This window comes from Notamacropus eugenii, chromosome 2 (genome assembly GCF_028372415.1).
Source record: "Notamacropus eugenii isolate mMacEug1 chromosome 2, mMacEug1.pri_v2, whole genome shotgun sequence".
Lineage (NCBI taxonomy): Eukaryota > Metazoa > Chordata > Mammalia > Diprotodontia > Macropodidae > Notamacropus > Notamacropus eugenii.
This window is the reverse complement of record NC_092873.1, coordinates 149,957,543-149,977,818: the sequence shown is the minus strand read 5'-3', so window position 1 is coordinate 149,977,818 and position 20,276 is coordinate 149,957,543. Positions and strand designations below refer to the sequence as shown.

General features: G+C 35.6%; 2 protein-coding genes across 2 annotated transcripts; both read right to left on the bottom strand.

Annotated features, from left to right (window-relative positions):
* Positions 1 to 3,373: 3,373 nt before the first annotated feature.
* LOC140523721 (olfactory receptor 14A2-like) lies at positions 3,374 to 4,383 on the bottom strand. Its single transcript, XM_072638442.1, has one exon. It carries the CDS (start codon positions 4,381 to 4,383, stop codon positions 3,427 to 3,429), a length of 957 nt encoding a protein of 318 aa, XP_072494543.1. The 3' UTR covers positions 3,374 to 3,426.
* Positions 4,384 to 18,826: 14,443 nt separating this feature from the next.
* LOC140523719 (olfactory receptor 14A2-like) lies at positions 18,827 to 19,756 on the bottom strand. The gene has a single exon (XM_072638441.1). The coding sequence runs from the start codon at positions 19,754 to 19,756 to the stop codon at positions 18,827 to 18,829; it is 930 nt and encodes a 309-aa protein (XP_072494542.1).
* Positions 19,757 to 20,276: the final 520 nt, after the last annotated feature.

The window sequence follows — 20,276 nt, the reverse complement described above, 5'->3', positions numbered from 1 at the left end:
TACTAGTGGTGGGGTTTCTTTCCTTATCACCAAGACATATGCTTACCCAGCCTGAAATCTCAAGGCCCGACTAACATTGCTTTGTTAATTGTCCTGTCTTACTGAATTTATGATTTGCTTAATTAGAAGAGTTTCTTTCTCATGACAAAATGTACTCAAGAGAGTCAATTTCTGTACTAAGGCAGCCAGTTCTGATCCTGGCTCCATAGCGCTATGTAACCGTTTTCTTTATGGGGAATTGATTAATTAATTAATTAAATCATAAAATGTATGCATTTAGCCTGTTGCCTTTTCTTAACAAGTTTTCAGGTCAACAAGCCCAACAGTGCTAGAAATAATAGCACACTAGACAACTGCTGTTTCTAGCCCAGTCCCTCCAGCTGCCATATAGAGGATTACCCTTTAGGATGGGAGACCTGGTAACTCCATCTGCAGGTATTTTTTCAGTAGCCATAGCTACCAATTATTAAAAAAAAATGTCTTTTGCATTGTCAAATAGTGTGATCAGAAATGGTTATGGTTTTATAAATGGAAATAACGGTAAAAAAGTTATCTTACCACTTGTCTCACTGCTCTAACCTAAGGACTACTAGACCTTTCAATCTCTCTTGCCTATGAATTCTGTTATTGGTTGTCTTCCCTTATTTGTAGATAAGCCCCTTGAGAGAAAAGACTGTGGCAATAATAATATAAGGGAGCCTCTGGTTGCCCTCGATGAATTCAAGTTAACATGTTTTTAGGCAGTGATTTATAATTGGGTGTTCTGAGAGGTTACTATTATCTGATGACCAAACATTATTTATATTGCCATATGGCAAGCAGGTAGTCCCATTAGAAAAATAAAAGAAAAAAACCCAATATAATTTTCAACAAACCTTAGTGAAGTTTATTGAAGAATACAATTACTTTTCCTCTCATTTTTTTGTCACTTTCAGGTGTGGGACATTTTAATCTTAGCTTATGAAGGAACCCATATATCAGCTGCTCCCCATCAACTCTCTTCAAATTTTGGTGTATCCATTCAAGGGAGAGCAGTATCCAAGATTTGTCTATTTATTTTAAACTGCTCTTTAATTTGAGAGTACCTTTCTATCTACTTCTTCCCTTCCAGATTTCCCATCTCTGGTCTTTCTAGCATTTTGATTGATTGAGATACAATGGTTTATCTATTGCCTCCATTCAAATACATACTTTGGTATTTATTTTGGGTACTAGTGGGCCACGCTCTGAATCCACGGCTAGTTTTACAGATGCCCCTTTTCTTCACTCTGATAACTTTTTTTTAACAATGGGAAGGCTAGAAAACAACTGCCCTTAAAACAGTTCAGGACTGTTGCAGACAACCTTTTTTCCAAACTGTGCCACCCAGAAAACCAAAGTTGTGAGTGTGTTTTAAAAGTAAGCAAATATCTTCTACTTATCAGCCTATCTCTAATATTGAATATTATGTAATATATTGTGTTCATATGTAATTATATAATGGAAATTAATAAAATGTTCACATAATACTATCCATATACATATATACATACACACACATATATACATATATACATACATACGTACATATGTATATATGTTGTTTACTCATTCAGTCATGTACAATTCCTTGTGGCCCCATGGACCTCAGTTTATAGAATTTTCTTGGCAGACACACTGAAGTGGTTTGTCATTTCCTTGTTCAGTGGATCACTAATCCATAGGCAAACAGAGGTTAAGTGACTTGGTCAAAGTCACACAGCTAGGAAATTTCTTAGGCTAGATTTGAACTTACATCTTTCTGACTTCAACTTCAGCACTCTATTCACAGCACCACCTACTCATCTTTCTCTCTCTCTCTCTCTCTCTGTGTCTATGTATTATGTACGTACATATATGTATATATATATATATATATGAATATGAAACATTTACTATACAGACCCTTTCTTACTCATTGTTTGTGTTCATCCTTTGTTGCCAAAGAAGATCATGCCATCAGAGAAATGATGACATGACTTGCACTTGACTTTGTTCTGAGTGAGGGAGGGCTTACTTAGTTATCCTGTATAGGGATATATGTTCAAAGAAACTTTAAATACATATTTAAATATATGGACTTAGCTGGACATTTTAAAGTATGGTCTTAAATACGTATTTACTTTCTTCCAAAGTAGACATAATGTTACAGTCTCTGGGGTAACAGATTTAAAGCAAACAGAGTGTCTTTTCTGTATATAATGGCAACACAAATCAAGTTATATTCTGCTCTTGTAAGAATTTTACTGTTTAAATGGGATTCTACATGTTAAATGTATCATTTGTATGATCAGAACACATGGATTACTTAGCTTTCATGATCTTAATATAGCCAGCCCAAACAACCTACATTTCAGTGAGAGGGCTAGTGGAAGTAGGCTCAATGGGTAAAAATTTCAGAGAGGAATATTTGGACTAATGAGAGGAAAATGTCTGAACAATTAAAAAAAATGTAAAAGTGGAATGGTTTGCTCTTGTATGAAGTTACTCTGCCTCACTGAAAATAATCACATGAAATTTGGATGATCCTGAATTGTGGATGTTTTTATGGGTCAAGTTTAAGTATAGGATAGACTAGAGGACTGGCCTTTTTCATCCCTCCCAATTCTGGATTTCTGTACTTATTTTCTAAATTTGAAGGTTAAATCAAGAGACTAACACTTTTCAGAAAGAAAATTAGTTATTTGAAAAATAGCATTTTGAAATCTCATCAATTTATATCAACTGTTTACTTAACAACTGACAACATGGAGTAGAAGGAAACATGTGACTTCAACTAGATGAATACTTGAATCAGAATGCTATAATTTACTGTAGATTTTGAAAATGTTAGTTATCCTTAAACATAAAGTGATGATAACACTTTTCCTAATTATCCCTATTATTTTGGTGATCACATATTGGACTGTGAAAGCATTTTAAAAAACTGTAAAGCAAAATAGACATATAAAGAACTTTTCATGCTTCACTGTAAGTTATGGCATCCTGAGTCATTCTTCATATGTTTTCAAGAGAGATAATATTTTCTATCATTCCATGCAACTACTTGTTAAGAAAAAAAATTGACAAATTATCACTAGACCTTCAAATACAATTTTTTTCAGTTAAGTACCCTTTTTCATATTTTATTTGTTTCAGGAGTGAAATGAGTATACATTGCAACCATATTGTTATAATTCTCCAGACAATCTGGGAGTCAATGTTTTAAAATTGGTGAGCTTGACATGGACATAGTAGCAAGGAATTTAAGTCAGTAACACATATTGAAGTGCTATATCAATATGTATGAAACGTATACACATATATAAACATAAATATGCATAATATGAAATAAATACACATATGCAAACCTGTATGTATGTAAATGTGTGTTTATATATGTGTGTAAATATATGCACAGGCATGTGATCATGGAAAAGACTTTGGTATTAATCCGTTTGAGAAGTATTTCCAGGGGATAAGTTTCATCAGAGCAGTCTTCATGTCCTTGTTCCTCAGGCTATAGATGATAGGGTTCAGCATTGGGGGCACCACTGTATAGAACATGGACAACAACAGATCTAGAACTGAATCAGATTCCTGGGGTGGCTTTAGATGAGCAATGACACCTGTTGTGATAAAAATCATGAGAACGATGAGGTGGGGCAGGCAAGTGGAGAAGGCTTTTGACCTACCCTCTGAAGTTGGTATCTTCAGTACAGTTGCGAATATGTGGCTGTAAGAGATTGTGATATAAATAAAGCAGAAAACTGCTAAACCAAACCCAAAAGCCATAGTGACATCAGCTGCAAGGTGTGTCTCAGAGCAGGAGATTCTGAGCAAGGGAGGGACATCGCAGAAGAACTGGTGGATTTCTTTGGAGCCACAGAAGGGCAAAATGAAAGTACTAGCTGAGTACAGGGCCCCAAACAAACTTCCACTGAACCAGGAAGCAGCTGCCATCTTCACACAAGCTCCTCTGGTCATGATGACTTCATAGTGCAGGGGCTGACAAATGGCCACATAGCGGTCATAGGACATCACTGTGAGGAGAGAAAGCTCTGATGCTACAAATAACATCATTAAAAAGAGCTGTGATATACACCCCAAGAAAGAGATGGAGTTGCTGCGAGTTAGTGAGTTTGCAATTGATTTGGGGACTGTGATGGAAATAAGACAAAGATCTAAAAAGGATAAGTTCTTTAGGAAGAAATACATAGGGGTGTGGAGTTTCCCATCAAGAGAGATGAGGGTGAAAATGAGTATGTTACCCATCAGAGCCACCAGGTAGATTAACAAGAAGAGGATGGCATGTAAGACCTGTAGCTCCCAGATGTTGGAAAAGCCCAAGAGGATGAATCCTGTCACCACAGTGAGATTGGCCATGTTTAAGGGTAGAGTATTTTCTCTACTGTCTGCATGGAGAAAAGAAACAGATGCCAAATGATGTGAAGAACATGTCAGATAACTTTGGTTCAGGTCCACTTTGTGACCTTCGATAAAAGACAGTCTTTTCTTAATTTTCCAATTTTTCAAATGAAGTGATAGAAGTAGTTCAGAGGATATTAACCTGAAGGTTATGGACCTAAAATATTTTGTTAAATACATTTTCCTGTAGTTTGTTTCTATTTTATTCTTGCATATTTTAATAACTTTTAGGGAACTGATTCTCAGAAATTTGTCCATAGGCTTCACCAGTTTGCCAAAGGGTCTCATGAAGCAAAAAAAAAAGGGCTAAGAACCCCTCAAGTAGATGTTTTTAAGACTCTTCTATATCTCAGATTGTCTGGGAATCTATGAACAACCCTTTTACCTTGAAAAAGTTCATAATAATAGTTATATCTCTCAGTGGATGATTTTCATTACCATGACGTACTTTCATTATAAGAATTCTTTTTAGGTGGACAATTCTAGTAGTATTATTAATAATTTATACACAAGACACTGGAGCTCAGAAAAGTTAAATGACTTTTCAGTCATTATCCAAGAAGTATTAGAACCAAGTGTTAATCCAGGTTTCCTGCTTCCCAGGCTATCTTTAAAACTTCTCTAGGTTATTTAGCTGGGGCATACCTTAACGTGCTGGTCATAAAAAAAATAAATAAATAAATAAAAATTGTCCTTTTAAGATCATCCTATAAAGGACAATAATCCTTTAAGAGTGAGAGTGATATGGATTATCTAGGAATTTTAAATGACATTCCCTTGCCCTGGACTGCTCCACTATCCAAGACATTTTGACACTATCATCAGCCCAATAGACTAGAAATGTCATGCAGATGAATATGGTGCTATATATTAGACTTCCTCACAGTCTTTTCAATTTCAAGCTCTCTGTTGGTTACCACCAACCCAGATCAGCCTTGTTGAAATGCAAATCTGTCCTCAAATGGAAAATTAATTCCCAAAGCATTTTCTTCTGTATTGGATCTCTTCTGGTTTGAAGAATACAGCATGTGAAAAAACTGCTCCCTTCACCTCCAGACATTGCTTTAGATTGTGATTCACCTTGCCCTGGAGGAGCTCAAACACATATATCCTCATATACTCATGAATTATTTCCCAACCTACACTTCTTGGACCCATTATTTTTTTGTCTATAAGGTCATATGTAAGTAGACACTTGCATTTGGGCATGAAGCAAAAGAATTACAAAGAATGGATCAACCATAGCATTTGAAAAGACATTTATTTATAAAGAGGTTGCTCCGTACAAGCCTCTATTCTAAACCTGGATACTTTAAAAATATAGATCATCTCTAGGCCTCAAGATGTTTCCATTCTGTTAGGGAACAAATACTATATGCAAGTGAATATAATTCAAAGTAGAATGGGATAAATGTATGTGGGGGAGAAAAAAAACTCAGAGGTTTGTGAAACAGAGAGCTTATTTGTGACTGGTAAGATCAAGTGACAGGTTTTTGCTTAATGGAATTTGTAGAGAAGCTCTTAGAGTTTGGGGAGGATTTCAAAAGGCATAAATATTGAGGTTGCAAGGGGAGATATTTCATGTATGTTATCAGCATCAACACAGAAGCAGTGATGAGAACGACGAGGAAGAGGGATTATCTGTTTTCTTAATATGAAGAACTTTGGAATGCAATATTGATTTTAAGAGGTACAATTTTGATCAAAGTGCTTGTACTTTTACTAAAATGCCCATGTTTTCCCATGCATTTTTCTTTTTGGACCTATTGTTTATTTTTATGTTGACCTGCACTTCATGCACCACTCAAAAATTTGCTTGGCCGTCATGCCTAATCTGATTTTACTTTCTTCCTTCCCTGATTGTGTTCCAATAATTATCCACTTTAACTGGATATTTGTCTCTCCTCTTGAATTACTTGCTGCTTTGTTTTATTGCAGATTACAACTTGCCAAATTGTAACCCTTGGTTACTTCAGCCAACCATCTCTTATAATTTTACTCATGTACTGCTGGATATAGCTGGTCAAAGCCACAAAACTCTATTGACAGAGTTCACTACCCTTTTATGCCATAGAATTGCAACTGTTCCTCTTGGCTTCTCCTGAACTTATGTTCTCTTCTCCTATCTCCTATACCTTCCCTCCCATACAAATGAAGACTTCATATCATATTTCAGTTAGAAAATAGAGACCATTATGGTTGAGAGCTATTTCCCCTTTCTTTTCAACTAGCAACTAATTGATACCTTGCCCCATTCTCTCCTACTTTGCTCTAGTCTCTGATGATGATTTAAAGTATTCCTGCACCTGATAAGATTCAAATCCTCTATGTATACCCTTGATTCCATCCCATTTTTAAGATATTTCTTCTATCAGCCTCTTCTCTACCTCTAATATTTAGTGTTTCCGTAACTACTCATTCCTTTCCTGGGTCCTAAAATTCCCCTTATCCTTAATAACATCCAAATAGGCTCTATGATTTTTCTGTACCCAGTAAAAGACTTAGAAAAACACTATCCATGTTTTTATCTCTACTGTCTCTTCTTTCATTCTTATAAACCTCTTTTAATCTGACATATGACCTCTTGAGTCAAGTGAAATTACCATTTTAAAAGTCAACAGTAATTTATTAATGTGTATATCTGATAGATTTAAAAAACTCATTCTTCTTGACTTTTGTATAATATTTGTCACACTTGAATACTCTCTCATCCTTTATAGAGTACTTAATACTCTGATTTTGGTTACTCTGCTCTCTCTTGGTCTTTCTAATATGTATCTGACAACTAATTTTTAGCGTCTCTTGCTGTATCATCACTGTCCCCTCATGCTCTCTTTGGCATGCTCATGCCAAAGTTGTTTTAGACTTTCTTCTATCTTTTCCATTCCTGTTCTCTCAGTAGTCTTATTGTTTCATGTGGGTTTGTTCATGTTCCCTATGATGATGAATCCAATACCTATTTTTCCTGCCCTAGTCTTTCTTAAGCTTTATCATTACATCATATATCCAAAGTGGATGTTCTCTAGCTATCTCAAACTCAGCATGTTCCAAACCCACTCATTATTTTCCCCATTCCCCACAGATCCCCTGCTTCTCAACTGCCTTATTTCTTGAAGAGAACCATCATCCCTTCAGTCAGCAGATTCATAACTTCACTGCTATCTTTTTCATGTCACACTTACCCTATTTCCCCACATGTAATCAGTTTTCACATAGTGTTGTTTCTGTCACCACAACGTCTTCTGCATTTGTCCTTTTTCTTTCATTTACTAAGCCACTACTCTAATTCAGACATCTGTCACTTATGTAGAATAAAGCAGTGTCTTCCTAATTGGTGTCCCTGTCCCAAGTCTCTTTCCTCTGTAATCCATCTATCACATGTCTGCCAATATGGTTTTCCTAAAGCACAAAATTAAGTATGTCACTCTCCCACTCATTAAACCATAGAGAGCTCATTAATTCTCACAGAAACAAGTGTAAACCTTTAATTTTGATTTTGACATGCTTTCTGAAGGAGGACCCATTCCTCATTTCTGACCATAGTGCATTGTTATCCTCTCTACTTTAACACTTTAATTATTTTAATGTAATATCCAGTCAAAATAACCTTATGGCCTTTCCTGACTTTGTTGTTCAATCATTTCAGTCATGTTCGACTCTTCATGATCCCATTTGGGGTTTTCTTGGCAAAAATACTGAAGTGGTTTACCATCTACATGTCCAGGTCATATTTTTTAACAGATGAGGAACTGACACAAATATGGTTTAGTGACTTGCCCAGGGTCACAGAGAATGGTAAGTGTCTGAGGCTGTATTTGAACTCGCAATGATTCTTCCTGATCCCCAGGCTAGTACTCCATCCACTGCACCTAGCTTCCCTTCTTTCCTCATATCCAGTGCTCAATTTCCCATCTCTGTGGTTTTTTCCTGCCTATTCAAAGGCTGAAGTTAAGAAATGTTTTCCCATCTCTCTTTGAATCCCTAACTCCTAGTATAGTGATTGACCTGCTTTGGTAAATGCTTAGTAAATACTTGCTGATTGATTTCTTTATGGTTAGTCTTTCAGTGATCACTTAGTTTATAAACCATAAGTCATTGGAAAGATCATTGTACCCCAATGTATGGCCCAAGATTGCCTGAAATCCTTAACTTCACTGTTTCATGCTTCCTTCAGTTTACTATTAAAGAGATAGTCTTATAGAATGCACTCTTTTTTTTTAAACACCTAGTTGAGATCAGTTACTGGAAAGAGTATTTTGCCTGAATATTATAGAGAAAGGATATGTGATTTAAGAACTGGCTATACCATAAAGAATGATAGTCCTGAGTTCGTAGCAGCATAATTTTCATGGAGGGGAATGAACACTGAGTAGCAAGGGAACAACATGAGTGACCCGAGTACTAAAACCTAATAAAGAATATAAAGATGTCAGAACTTACCTAAAACAATCTTCATATTTATAATTGTTGCCATGCTTGACTTGATTTTCATACCTAAGAACCTGTTTAAAATTGCAGATGCAAGTTGTAACAGCTTCTCTCCCTTTGATAATATAGTTTTTAACATTTCTGGACATTTAAGATTAGTTTTGTCACAGATTTTCTAATCTGGGGCAGAAAGTCTGTGATGTATCTGCATTTTGATAACAGAAAAGGTAGAAATTCACACCTCTTTCCATTTACCTCTTTAATGCATTGCTTGACATAAGATTATCTTTTCTCCATTCAGGCATCTCCAGGCTCATGTAGAGATGGAGTAAACTCTGGAAAGTGAAGGGTACTTGTAGACTCAATGATAAAATGTGTAATTGATGAAAACTTCATTCCCTTTCCTCAGATTTCTGGTCCTAGTACAATCCTGGTATATATTCTGAGTCACAGTAAGTATACTGAGCTGGGAAGCTCTAATGTTGTCTTAGCTATACTTACCACTTTTCTACTTCAACTGCAGCATTTAAAGTGTTTTTAGGGTATCAAGTTTCTTAGTATCTAGTTCATCTCTTTCTCTGAGATTGATATATTTGCTATATTCTTACATCATTTTATTTTCCTTCTGAGATTCAAACTCTCTAAATTTGCTGGGATTCTCCAAGGGTAATAGAATTATAGATATCCTCAGTGATTCTATAGTTTTTCAGTGTTAAGGGCCCTACAGTCCCTGAGCAGCTCAAATCCCAAAACCTATAGCCATCGTTAGCATGGCTCTTGGGAAATGGGGAGCACTTGAGGACCCTATGATACCTAGAACCTATTGCTTACATTGATAACAACATAAACATTCTAGTAATCATCAGATAACATTTAAAACTATTTTTTAATTCAGAAAATGTTTCATATTCCACCAAGCTATATAAATCAATGTACTGCCCCTTCTCCAAACAACAAACAAACCCAATAACGAAAGATATTCTTCTGTATCTCTTAGGAAAATGCAGCATACTTTATTACAACCATTATCTTTTATTATTCTCCATTTGCTATATTATGTTTGTCCTTTGTTTTTGAAGAGGACATCAGGGAAATTATGACATGACCTGCAGCTGACTGATTTGAGTTAGGGAGGGCTGTGAAAGGTCACCAGCCTCACATTCTCCTCCAGAGCCATCTGTATTCAATGACCAGATATGCATCAGGATGACCAGAGATGGCCCATGGAACTCTTTCTCTTTGAAATAGCAACCCTGATGGTCTTCCCCTCCTAGCTTTAATTTTTTTGCTAATTAAAAGGGCCATCCCTTGACTCACTACATAAAGAGGACAGATCTATTCACTGACTGGGCATTAGCTCACTTTAAGTGAGTACTTGAAAAAAGACCTTAACCTAAAAGGGCAAGGGTATACCATTTGTTATAAAAAAAAGGGTATCATTTAAAAATCTGGTCCTAATAGTGCCTCTCTGTTCCTAGCACCCACCATGGTACTTCATATATACTAAATATTTATGAGATGTAAAAAGAAGTCACGAAGATATTCACTTTTCTGAAATAGTGAATGAGAGAGAGCTTTAAGAGATGTCTTAATAGTTAAAGTCTCTCCATTACTATGATACTGTGTCTCTTTTGCAGATTTCTGATTGTTTTCCCAAATTCCTAATTTTTTTCAGTCACATAGTCATGGCTAACTTTTCATTACCTCATTAACCAAAGTACTTCAATCCCTTCTATCCTCCACTATCTCTTGCATTGTTTCCATGATACTCTTTCACCCTCTGCCTTTCTCTTTCCCTTTTTTCTTCAATTTCCCTCAACGTCAGGGGATGTTCACCAATGAGTTCTGTCTTGTCATTATGTGGCCCAAGTATTTAAGCTTCAACTTCAGTATTTGACCTTTCAGTGAATAGCCCCAACGAATTTCTTTCAGGATTGAAAGTCTTCTCAAGCACCCCAATTTGAAAGTGTCACTTCTGTGGTGCTCAGTTTTCCTTATAGTCTAACTCTCTTAGCCAGGCATTGCTACTGGATGGCACTGTCTTGACTATCTGGACCCTTGTTGGCAAGGGTGTGATATATTTGCTTTTTAGTATATTGTCCCAATTTGCCATAGCTCATCTTCCAAGGAGCAAGTGTCATTCAATTTCATGGCTTCAGACCCTATCTAAAGTGATCTTTAAGTCCATGAATATAAAATCTGACAGTGCTACCATTTCTTCTCCCTCTATTTGCCAAGAAGTGATGGCATCTGTTGCCAATATCTTAATAATTTTTATGTTAGGCTTCAAGCTAGCTTCTACAATCTCTTTTACCCTCATAAAGAGTCTTCTTAATTCCTCTTCACTTTCTGTCATCATATGATTCTTCATTGTTTTTCTCTTTGTTTAGGTCTTTTGTACCTTACTCTGCACACAATTGCTGTTAGTACTTAAATTAATTTCCACTTAAGTGCTCTTTACCATTCTTGTTCTGATGTTTCTACAATATCTTCATATGAGTATAGCTCATCATTTATAATCTTCCCTTACCAAACTTCATCACTGTTTTGCTCTCCAGCTACTTTCAGTAGCATTATAGTAGTTGTCCCATTGATAGCACTATTCCAGTAGTCGGGTTCATGACACAAAAATTCAGTGATATGCATGAGGTCATATTTGCTTTTTGAATCGTGTCCTCTATTTCTTCTTGTTTGTTACCTAATATGGAATTTGTATATGGACTTTTTAGCCCATGGATTTTATTTCTGGTCCTTTCTTGGAACCTGTCTTGTGGTCTTCTGAAAGATTTCTCAACTGCTGTCCTTCTTTCATTTTAGCCACACTTTATGCCATTTATACTGATGGATGTGAATATTTAACTTTCTATCATTTTTGTAAACTTTAAAGCAGTTTAATGAGCATATGTATTCTTATGAACATTTGTTTCTAGACAAGAACCATTACTTTGTATTTTCCCAACATCCAGAAATCTGAACTCAATTTTCTTTTATCATCTTAGGTACCTTTAATTACCCAAATTGATTTTTCTTTTGTGTATGGGGAAAATACCACCTAGTTCCCCATATATTTTATGACAATTCTTTCTAAGTTCCTTCTGACAACATTATTTGTGTCCATTAGAGTTGTAAAAAATTGGAAATTATCCTCATTTTCGTAACTGTTGGCAATTTCCTGGTGTGTCTTCAGGCACCTGTCCCAAGAAGAAACAAAATTTGGTAAGAGGACTAGCTGCTTCTCTACCCCTGAGCATAACTATAACTGCCCTTCCTTTTTATACCTCCTCTGTCTCTTACTGACATTCCTAATAACCTGGAGTAAATGTCATGTTAGTCAATCTGGTAGGTGTGAGGTGGTATCTCATAGTTGTTTTAATTTGCATTTGCATAATAAGTAGTGATTTAGAACGCTTTTTTAAGGTGACTGTTGCTAATTTTGATTTCTTCTGTAAACAGCTTATTCTTATTGACTGAACATTTATCCACTGGGGAATGTCTCTTATTTTTATAAATTTGGCTTAGTTTTCTTACATATTTGAGAAATGAAGACTATGAGAGAAATTCAGTGGAATTATTTTCCCCAATTTCTTATTTTCCTTTGAGTTTTGGCTGTATTAGTTTTGTTCATGCAATAGCTTTTTAATTTCTTGTCATCAAAATGATCTATTTTATTTCCTGTAATCCTTTCTATCTGTTTGGTCACAAACTTTTCTTTTATTGATGAATCTTGATGGAGTGCTTGGTTGCATGTGCTTGGGCCCCAATTCTAAAATAATGTTTCTCTTTAAAAGTCACATTTCTCTCTACCCTCAAAACATTATCCCAGGGAGTTTCTCCCCAGCCTAAGGACCCAGGCTGCCCTAGCAACAACCGTTATCTCCCTTCTTGCTATAGTAGCCAGCTGCACCTATAGAACTTACTAGGCTTAACTAGCTGTGTACTGGCTTAATGGGTTGTATAGTGGGTCGTAAGGACATTTACTACTCACTGACCAATCATATGTGTCTTAGACTTGGACATACCTATATTCCCTTACATTTATCTTGCCTAACAAGACATTGACTAGAAAAGCCTGATTTTTCCTGGTCACCCCAGAATGTTGGTTGACTTAGTGATATTTCAGGCCTAAAATCACATCTCCATGTTGCGTCCCACCCCCCTTGGGCTATTTCCCGATGAATTTTGGGTAAAATACCTGCACAGTAGATACTCAAAATGCATGTTCCTTGAAGAACTGACCATTCCTTACCCACTCCCCTAATCCCACCCCAAAACAACTAGTTAGCATATTTGGCACAAGTGATACTACAGAATATCCTATATAAACTTTCTCTGTACCCCTTTTAGGTTGCAGGTTCCCTAAGAACTCTTGCCCACTGGAAAGCATAATAAATCTTTACCTGAACTTCAACAATGCTTGAGTCCATGAGTTCTTCTCCAGACTACCTGCCCCTGGGTCCTCACACCCTCTTCCAACCCTCATCAATCTGACAGGTATGTTTTTCCATGTTCCCCTAATTTACTTATGATGTCATTCTTTATGTGTAAATCATTTATGCATTTTGACTTTTTTTTTTAATATACAGTGTGAAATTTTGGTCTGTCCCGAGTTTCTGTCAAATTACTTTTCAGTTTTGCCAACAATTTTGGTCAAATGTTGTGTTCTTATCCCCAAAGCTTGGATCTTTGGGTTTCCTAAGCACTAGATTACTATGTTCATTTACTTCTGTGTATTATGTACCTAATCTCTTCCCCTGATCCACCACTCTATTTCTTATCCAGGATTAGAGTGTTTGATGATTAATATTTGATTATTACCATTTAGTAACAGAGTTTGAAACCTGTAACTGTTAGGTTGCTCTCCACATTTTTTTCTCATTAATTTCGATTTTATTTTCACTTTTTGTTCTTTCAGATGAATTTTGTTACTATTTTTCCTAGCTCTATTAAATAAATCTTTGGTAGTCTGTTTGGTCTGACACTGAATAAACACATTAACTTGGGTAGAATTCTTATTTTTATTAAATTATCTTTGCTACTTATGAGCAATTAATATTTCTCCAGTTGTATATGGATCAGTGCCATCAACTGGCAGATCAGAGGCTTATAGAAAAGCTAGGTGAGCCTGTACCATCTGTACATGACTGGTTTATTGATCTGAAGGTCAAGATTTATATGCTCTCTTAAGCAGGCAAGCAAGCAATGGTATTCCCATCAGAACATTTTTAGTTTACATCTTTTACTTCCTTATCTTAGTTCCTTCTGCATAATAACCTCAGGGTCGGGAAGAGCTCGTCTTTGCTTATAAGGAGTGGAACCCATCTCCTTCAAGGAGGTGTGAAATCTACATGATTGCACATGATTTTGGACTTTTTCAATTTATTGATTAATTGTGCTTATTTTTTCTACCTCTCTTCCCTCTGTCTCTGTCTCTCTCTTTCCAAAGTCCTATTTGGTATATTGGATGGTATTCTTGAAGGGGAAGAAGGAGGAATGGTGAGAAATATTATGGTTATGTAAAAAATAAAGATATAAAAAACTAATTTTTATAGTCTTTCTAAGTTGTTTACAATGTTGTCTTTCTTGTATAAATTATTCTTGATCTGATAACTTCATTCTTCATCAGTCCATATTACCCAGGACTTTCTGAAATTCTTCCCATCATTTCTTATGGTATCATAATATCCATTACATTCCTGTAGTACAATTTGTTCAGTCATTCCCCAATTGTTTAAGAGGCAACGTACAGTGCTGGCTTAGATTATACTTCTTTTCTCTTCCTCCTCCCCCAAACCCATTTCCATCTCCCTTTCAGGAACAGGACATTAATTTGACTTTGAACTTTTTCTGGTAATATCCTCCCTTGTGCCCTTCATTCTTTTTTATCACTTCTAATTTCTTCGCTGAGCTTAGTATATTCTATATTTAATTCTTTGTGTGTATTCAAGCCTGTTTTTTTTCTGGTTCAGTTAAGAGTGTTGCATATAGTTCTCCTGATGCTTCTTGTGTAGTTTCTTCAATCATATTTGTATATTTTTCTTCTTACAAACCCCATTTCTGAGTAGAAGGTTCAATTCCCTTCTTCCTTCTATTGACATGAGTGTATTCTTTTAACCTTCTCTTTTCTCATTCCCTTGTAAAATCTTCAGAACAGAATCAGTGCACCCTCTGTTCCCCTCCACCCAATTTTACTATCATAATACCATTTTGTAGATATTAAGGTTCTGAAGAGATAGCTGTTTTTTATTCTTCCTTTGGAATTTTATGATTTTACAGTCCCTTCTAATTGCTCAAATAAATTTACCTTTTTACATTTCTCTTAACTCATTGTTGTATTTCAATGTTTCCACTCAGCTTTTTCGTCAGAAATGCCTAAAAAAATCTCCTCTCCATTGATTTTTTTGCAGTTATTACAGTTACTTTCTCCTTCTAAGTTGGGTTTTTGGTTATTACTGGATTATAATTTTTATAATGGTCTGTGTTTTCTTTCTGCTCTCGCCAGGTTTATTTCTTAAAAGGTCTTGTACCAGAACTATTCCTTTTGTTCTCCTTTTGGGTGAAGTTGTTAGCCCTGCTTGATTCTAACTTGTATCACCTGAGTTTCTATGTGGATTTCTACTACCTGGAATCAGACTCCCCCAGATTTTTGTGGTCCAGAGTAATGAATCTTCAGAGACCTTCATGGAATGTCACGATAGAATGCTAGAGACCAAATGAAAATAAAAAAAAAAATGAAACTAGAATGTTAGAGATCTCAGACTAGCATCATGGGCTGTTGTGGTCTGAGTGAGGCTGTGTAGGCAGGTAAAGTTCATCGACTCCTTTCATTGTCAATGATTTAAGTTTCTGATCACCCTGGGGCTTTCTTGGAAGAGACTTCTAGTCTACCTGTTACTAGATATAAGACTGGCTATAGAATCTCTGAGAGACCTCTGATCCAGTTGTGGGACTCCTGGCTTGTTTTCCTTACCGTGCTTTTCTTGACAGACCCCTTTCTCATTGCCCTTGGACTTCTGCATATCTTTTCTGTTCGCTTTTTTGATGGAAAAAATAATTTACTGTAGGTAGTCACTGACTTTCTTGATTATTATTTGATCTAGTTCTATTTTTACATTTTTGCTAGTGTAAGATTGTGAGAGCTTGATGGCTTGCCTCAGTTTAGGTAGCCATGTTAGTTGGAAGTTGGAGACCTCTGACCTTTAAGCATCCTGATCTCAGTTTTTTGAAGTAATCAACTACTATGAATCCACATTTCCTACCTTTTACTCATCCATTGAAATGCTGTTCACAATCTTTACATCATGCTCCCTAAGAACTGTTCCTTCTTCAAAGTCCTTAATTCTACAACTCCCCTGTCTCTAGCTATGATCTCGGGTCCTTTCTGGTCTTTCTATTTCTAAGCAGAAGCTAGTGAAAAAAGAGAACACTATCCACTGAATACCTAATATGCCATTTGAAGAGGTAAGACAACATGGAGGAAAAAAACTCTACTTAAGTGTCAATGAAGAGTTTGTGCCTGCCTATTTCTCACTGAGATGATGCCAAACAATTTTATTTTGCTGATTCTGTTAGATCGATTGTTTAGATTAGAAGGTAAGGAAAATGTGGAGTCAGTGAATATGTCCCCCAAATGTTACAAAATCACTGTCAAGCTAAATACTGATAGATTGAATGATTTTTATTTCTGTTGCAAACCTCATCTGTGTGGAATGATTTATTCCTATCAGTGTTTATGTCCTTTTTGTCCAAATTGTTTTATTTGGAATGCTTTTCCCTTTAATCCATAAACTGTTGCTTAAAACTGGAACTTGGTCAGTATCAGCTGCATCAAATAACTGGTCAGTCTGTGCAGTGACCATGTATCTAAATGTAAGAGCTATAGGTAGATCTTCAAGGCCTAATGAATGGGAACTTTTCCTTTCCTGCCACTTCATTATTATGAGGAATAGAAACCTGGTCTAAAACTTAGTTTCTTCCTGTTAAATGTGGAGACGGAGCTTTTTTCAATTTTTTGTCTCCCTAGGAAGTACTTAATTCTGTGCCGAGCTCTCTTTAGGAACACCCTCAGGCAAACAAATGGCTTCCTTACCCTCTTTTCCTTCCTCTGATACATTAAAAAAGCCTATGGGAATTGACATAAGAGAACTAAAGTTTCAAAAGTTTTGCCTGCTCAGACAAAGGGTCACCTGCATATTATATAGGTAGTATACACTATAATCATGGACCTTGTAAGGTTTAAGTTAGCATAGCAAGTATAGTTCAATTAAATGCTTTCCTTAGGAACAATTCTTTTATCTGACTAAAATATTGAATTTAAGAGAGATAAAAATTCCAAGTAAGGGACAAAAATAAGAAAAGAAATACTCAATTTGATTTGACTAAAAGAAAAAGCACAAACACAACAACAAGGTTCAGATATTGGAAAGGGAAATTTCAGTGTTTTATATATATATATGTGTATTGTATACAAAAGTGTATGCATATACACACACATATATCCATTTGAAATAGTTTAACATTCTGTGTTAGAAAAGGTTTAACCTTCAATTTAGTTTCAAATGTCCTCTAGGGTTAAATTGGGAAACTTCGAGGAATTCAGAACAAATAACAATTTTTTTCCCCCTTTTCTAATAAGGAAAGAAAGAGTAAATAACTGAAATGGATCCAAAAGACAAGAAGGTGTCATTGTTTTAGTTTTTTTTTTTTTTTGATGTAGGAATCAATGAGTGCTGGTGAAGGTATTTTTGTTTCATTTTTTTTCATCTTTCATATGATGAAAGTTGTTAAGGGAGAAGAAAAAAGCTGCCCCTAATAAGATTGGAGTCAGTTTAAAATGAACTAGGAGCTTTACTTAGGAAGCTTCTAAACTTCCAGAACGTCTATTATTTGGGCCTAATTGGAACATTAATTAAGTCTATTCTTTATTTTCCCTCCTACTCTTGTAAGTCAAATGAAAATAAAAGAAAAAGGAAAATAAAGGAAATAAAATAAACACTCCCTAAATTTATTGTAAGAACAAAATTCATGAATTCACAGCAACTCTAAGAAAAATGTTTTAAAAATGTATATGGGTTTGCTGCAAATTGTAAGAGTTGACTTTCTATACTGAATTTCACATTGAAGTGTCTCTGGAAGAGCTTTTCTGTGGATTATTAAATATATAACCAAAGAATTTATGAAATACTCAGTATGTTCCAGCCAATATGCTAATTAGAAATTCAGATATTTGAAATAAGCCTTCTTTTTAAAAACTATTATTTATTTTTAACATTTTTATTTTGAATTCTAGATTTTCTCTCCCTCCCTTCTACCTTTCCCTATTGCACTCAGAAAACAAACTATATCATATGTGAAATCATGCAGAACAGATTCCTATATTAGCCATATTTCATTTTTTAAAGTTATGTTTTATTGGTGTATTGGTAAAAATTCTATTTTTGAGCTAAAAGTACCAGAGAGGAGGCCTCATAAGACAACTTAAATTTGAATAACTTGCTATTCCTTTTAAATATACAGCAAAGTTATTATGTAAATTACCTTTTTTCCTATTTTTTTCTTCCCTCACCCCTCCCATGCTCTAGAGATGGTCACCTTTAGACACAAATAGGTGTGTTTATATATATACATATATATATATGTGTGTATTTGTATATCCATATCAATGTAAAAATTATTCTACACATACTTCTATTTATCAGTTCTTTCTCTGGATACAGATAGCATCTTTTTTCTTATGTCATTTATAGTTAATTTGGGCCTTTATAATAGCAAAATTAACTTATTTACTCAGAGTATACATATTTTTAAAATCATTTATTAACAATTTCTAAGAGATATCAATTCCTTACTAATGACCTTAGCATGAGTAAACAAGGAAAGAGTTCAAGTCAGTAAGCACAGAAAGGATGAAACTGAATTCCTTTTCTTTTTAAATGAAGCAGTCATAAGATCATGGAAAATTCCTTAGTATTAATCCCTATGAGAAATGTTTCCAGGCTATTAGCTTCCTCAGAGAACTCTTGATGTCCTTGTTCCTCAGGCTATAGATGACAGGGTTCAGGGTTGGGGGCACCACTGTATAGATTATGGACAAGAATAGAACTATAACTGAGTCAGATTCCTGGGGTGGCTTTAGATAAACAATGGCAGCTGTTATAATAAAAACCATGAGAACAATGAGGTGGGGCAGGCAAGTGGAGAAGGCTTTTGACCTACCCTCTGTGGCTGGAATTTTTAGTACAGTTGAGAAGATGTGACTGTAGGAGATTGTAATGTAAATAAAGCAGAAAATTCCTAAACCAAACCCAAAAGCCATAGTGAAATCAAGTGCAATATGTGTCTCCGAGCAGGAGATCCTGAGTAAGGCAGGGACATCACAGAAAAACTGTTGGATCTCCTTGGAGCCACAAAAGGGCAAAGTGAATGTACTAGCTGAGTACAGGGCCCCAAACAAACCTCCAATAAGCCAGGAAACAGTTGCCATCTTCATACAAATCCCTCTGGTCATGATGACTTCATAGTGCAGTGGTTGATAGATGGCCACATAACGGTCATAGGACATCATTGTGAGGAGAAAAAGCTCTGATGCTGCAAAGAAAATTACTAAAAAGACCTGCAATACACATCCCATGAAAGAAATGGAATGATGATGGCTCAGGGAGTTTGTGATAGATTTAGGGAGTGTGGTAGAAATTAAGCAAAGATCTAAAAAGGACAGGTTCTTCAAAAAGAAGTACATGGAGGAATGGAGATGTTCATCAAGAGAGATGAGGGTGAAAATGAGCAGATTCCCCATCAAAGCCACCAGATAGATCAATAAGAAGAGTATGGCATATAAGACCTGCAGCTCCCAGATGTTGGAAAAGCCTATCAGGAGGAATCCTGTTACCATGGTGAGGTTGGCCATGCTCAGAGAGTTCTCTTGATCATCTGCACAGAAAAAAGAAGCAGTTATCAAATTATGAGAACGCTCATTGTGCTAGGTGTCAAGAGACTTTGGTTCAGGCCTCCACTGTGACTTTGTGAAAATCACAATGCTTTGGTTTGGTCATTTGCTAAATGAGGAGATGAAACTATATTGGAGTCTTAACCTTAGGTCTAGGATTTTTTTTTAAAACATATTTTGATAAGTATATTTCCCCATGGATGATTTCTTTTGAAACCTATGTATTTTAATTTTTGCAACTAAATATGTTATTCTGAGGAGAAGGTTGTAGGCTGCACCAGAAGCAGCTCAGCACACAGGTTAGGGATCCCTGAACTAGATGAATTTTAATGGTTCTTCTATGTTCCAAGGAATCTGTGTTTCTAGAAACAATATCCACAGCTTAGAAAAGATTATAATAGAAATATACATCTAAAGACTATGAATTTTAAGGGTTATAGAGCACTTTTGTCGCAAGAATCTTGTGAGATACATGGGTCAA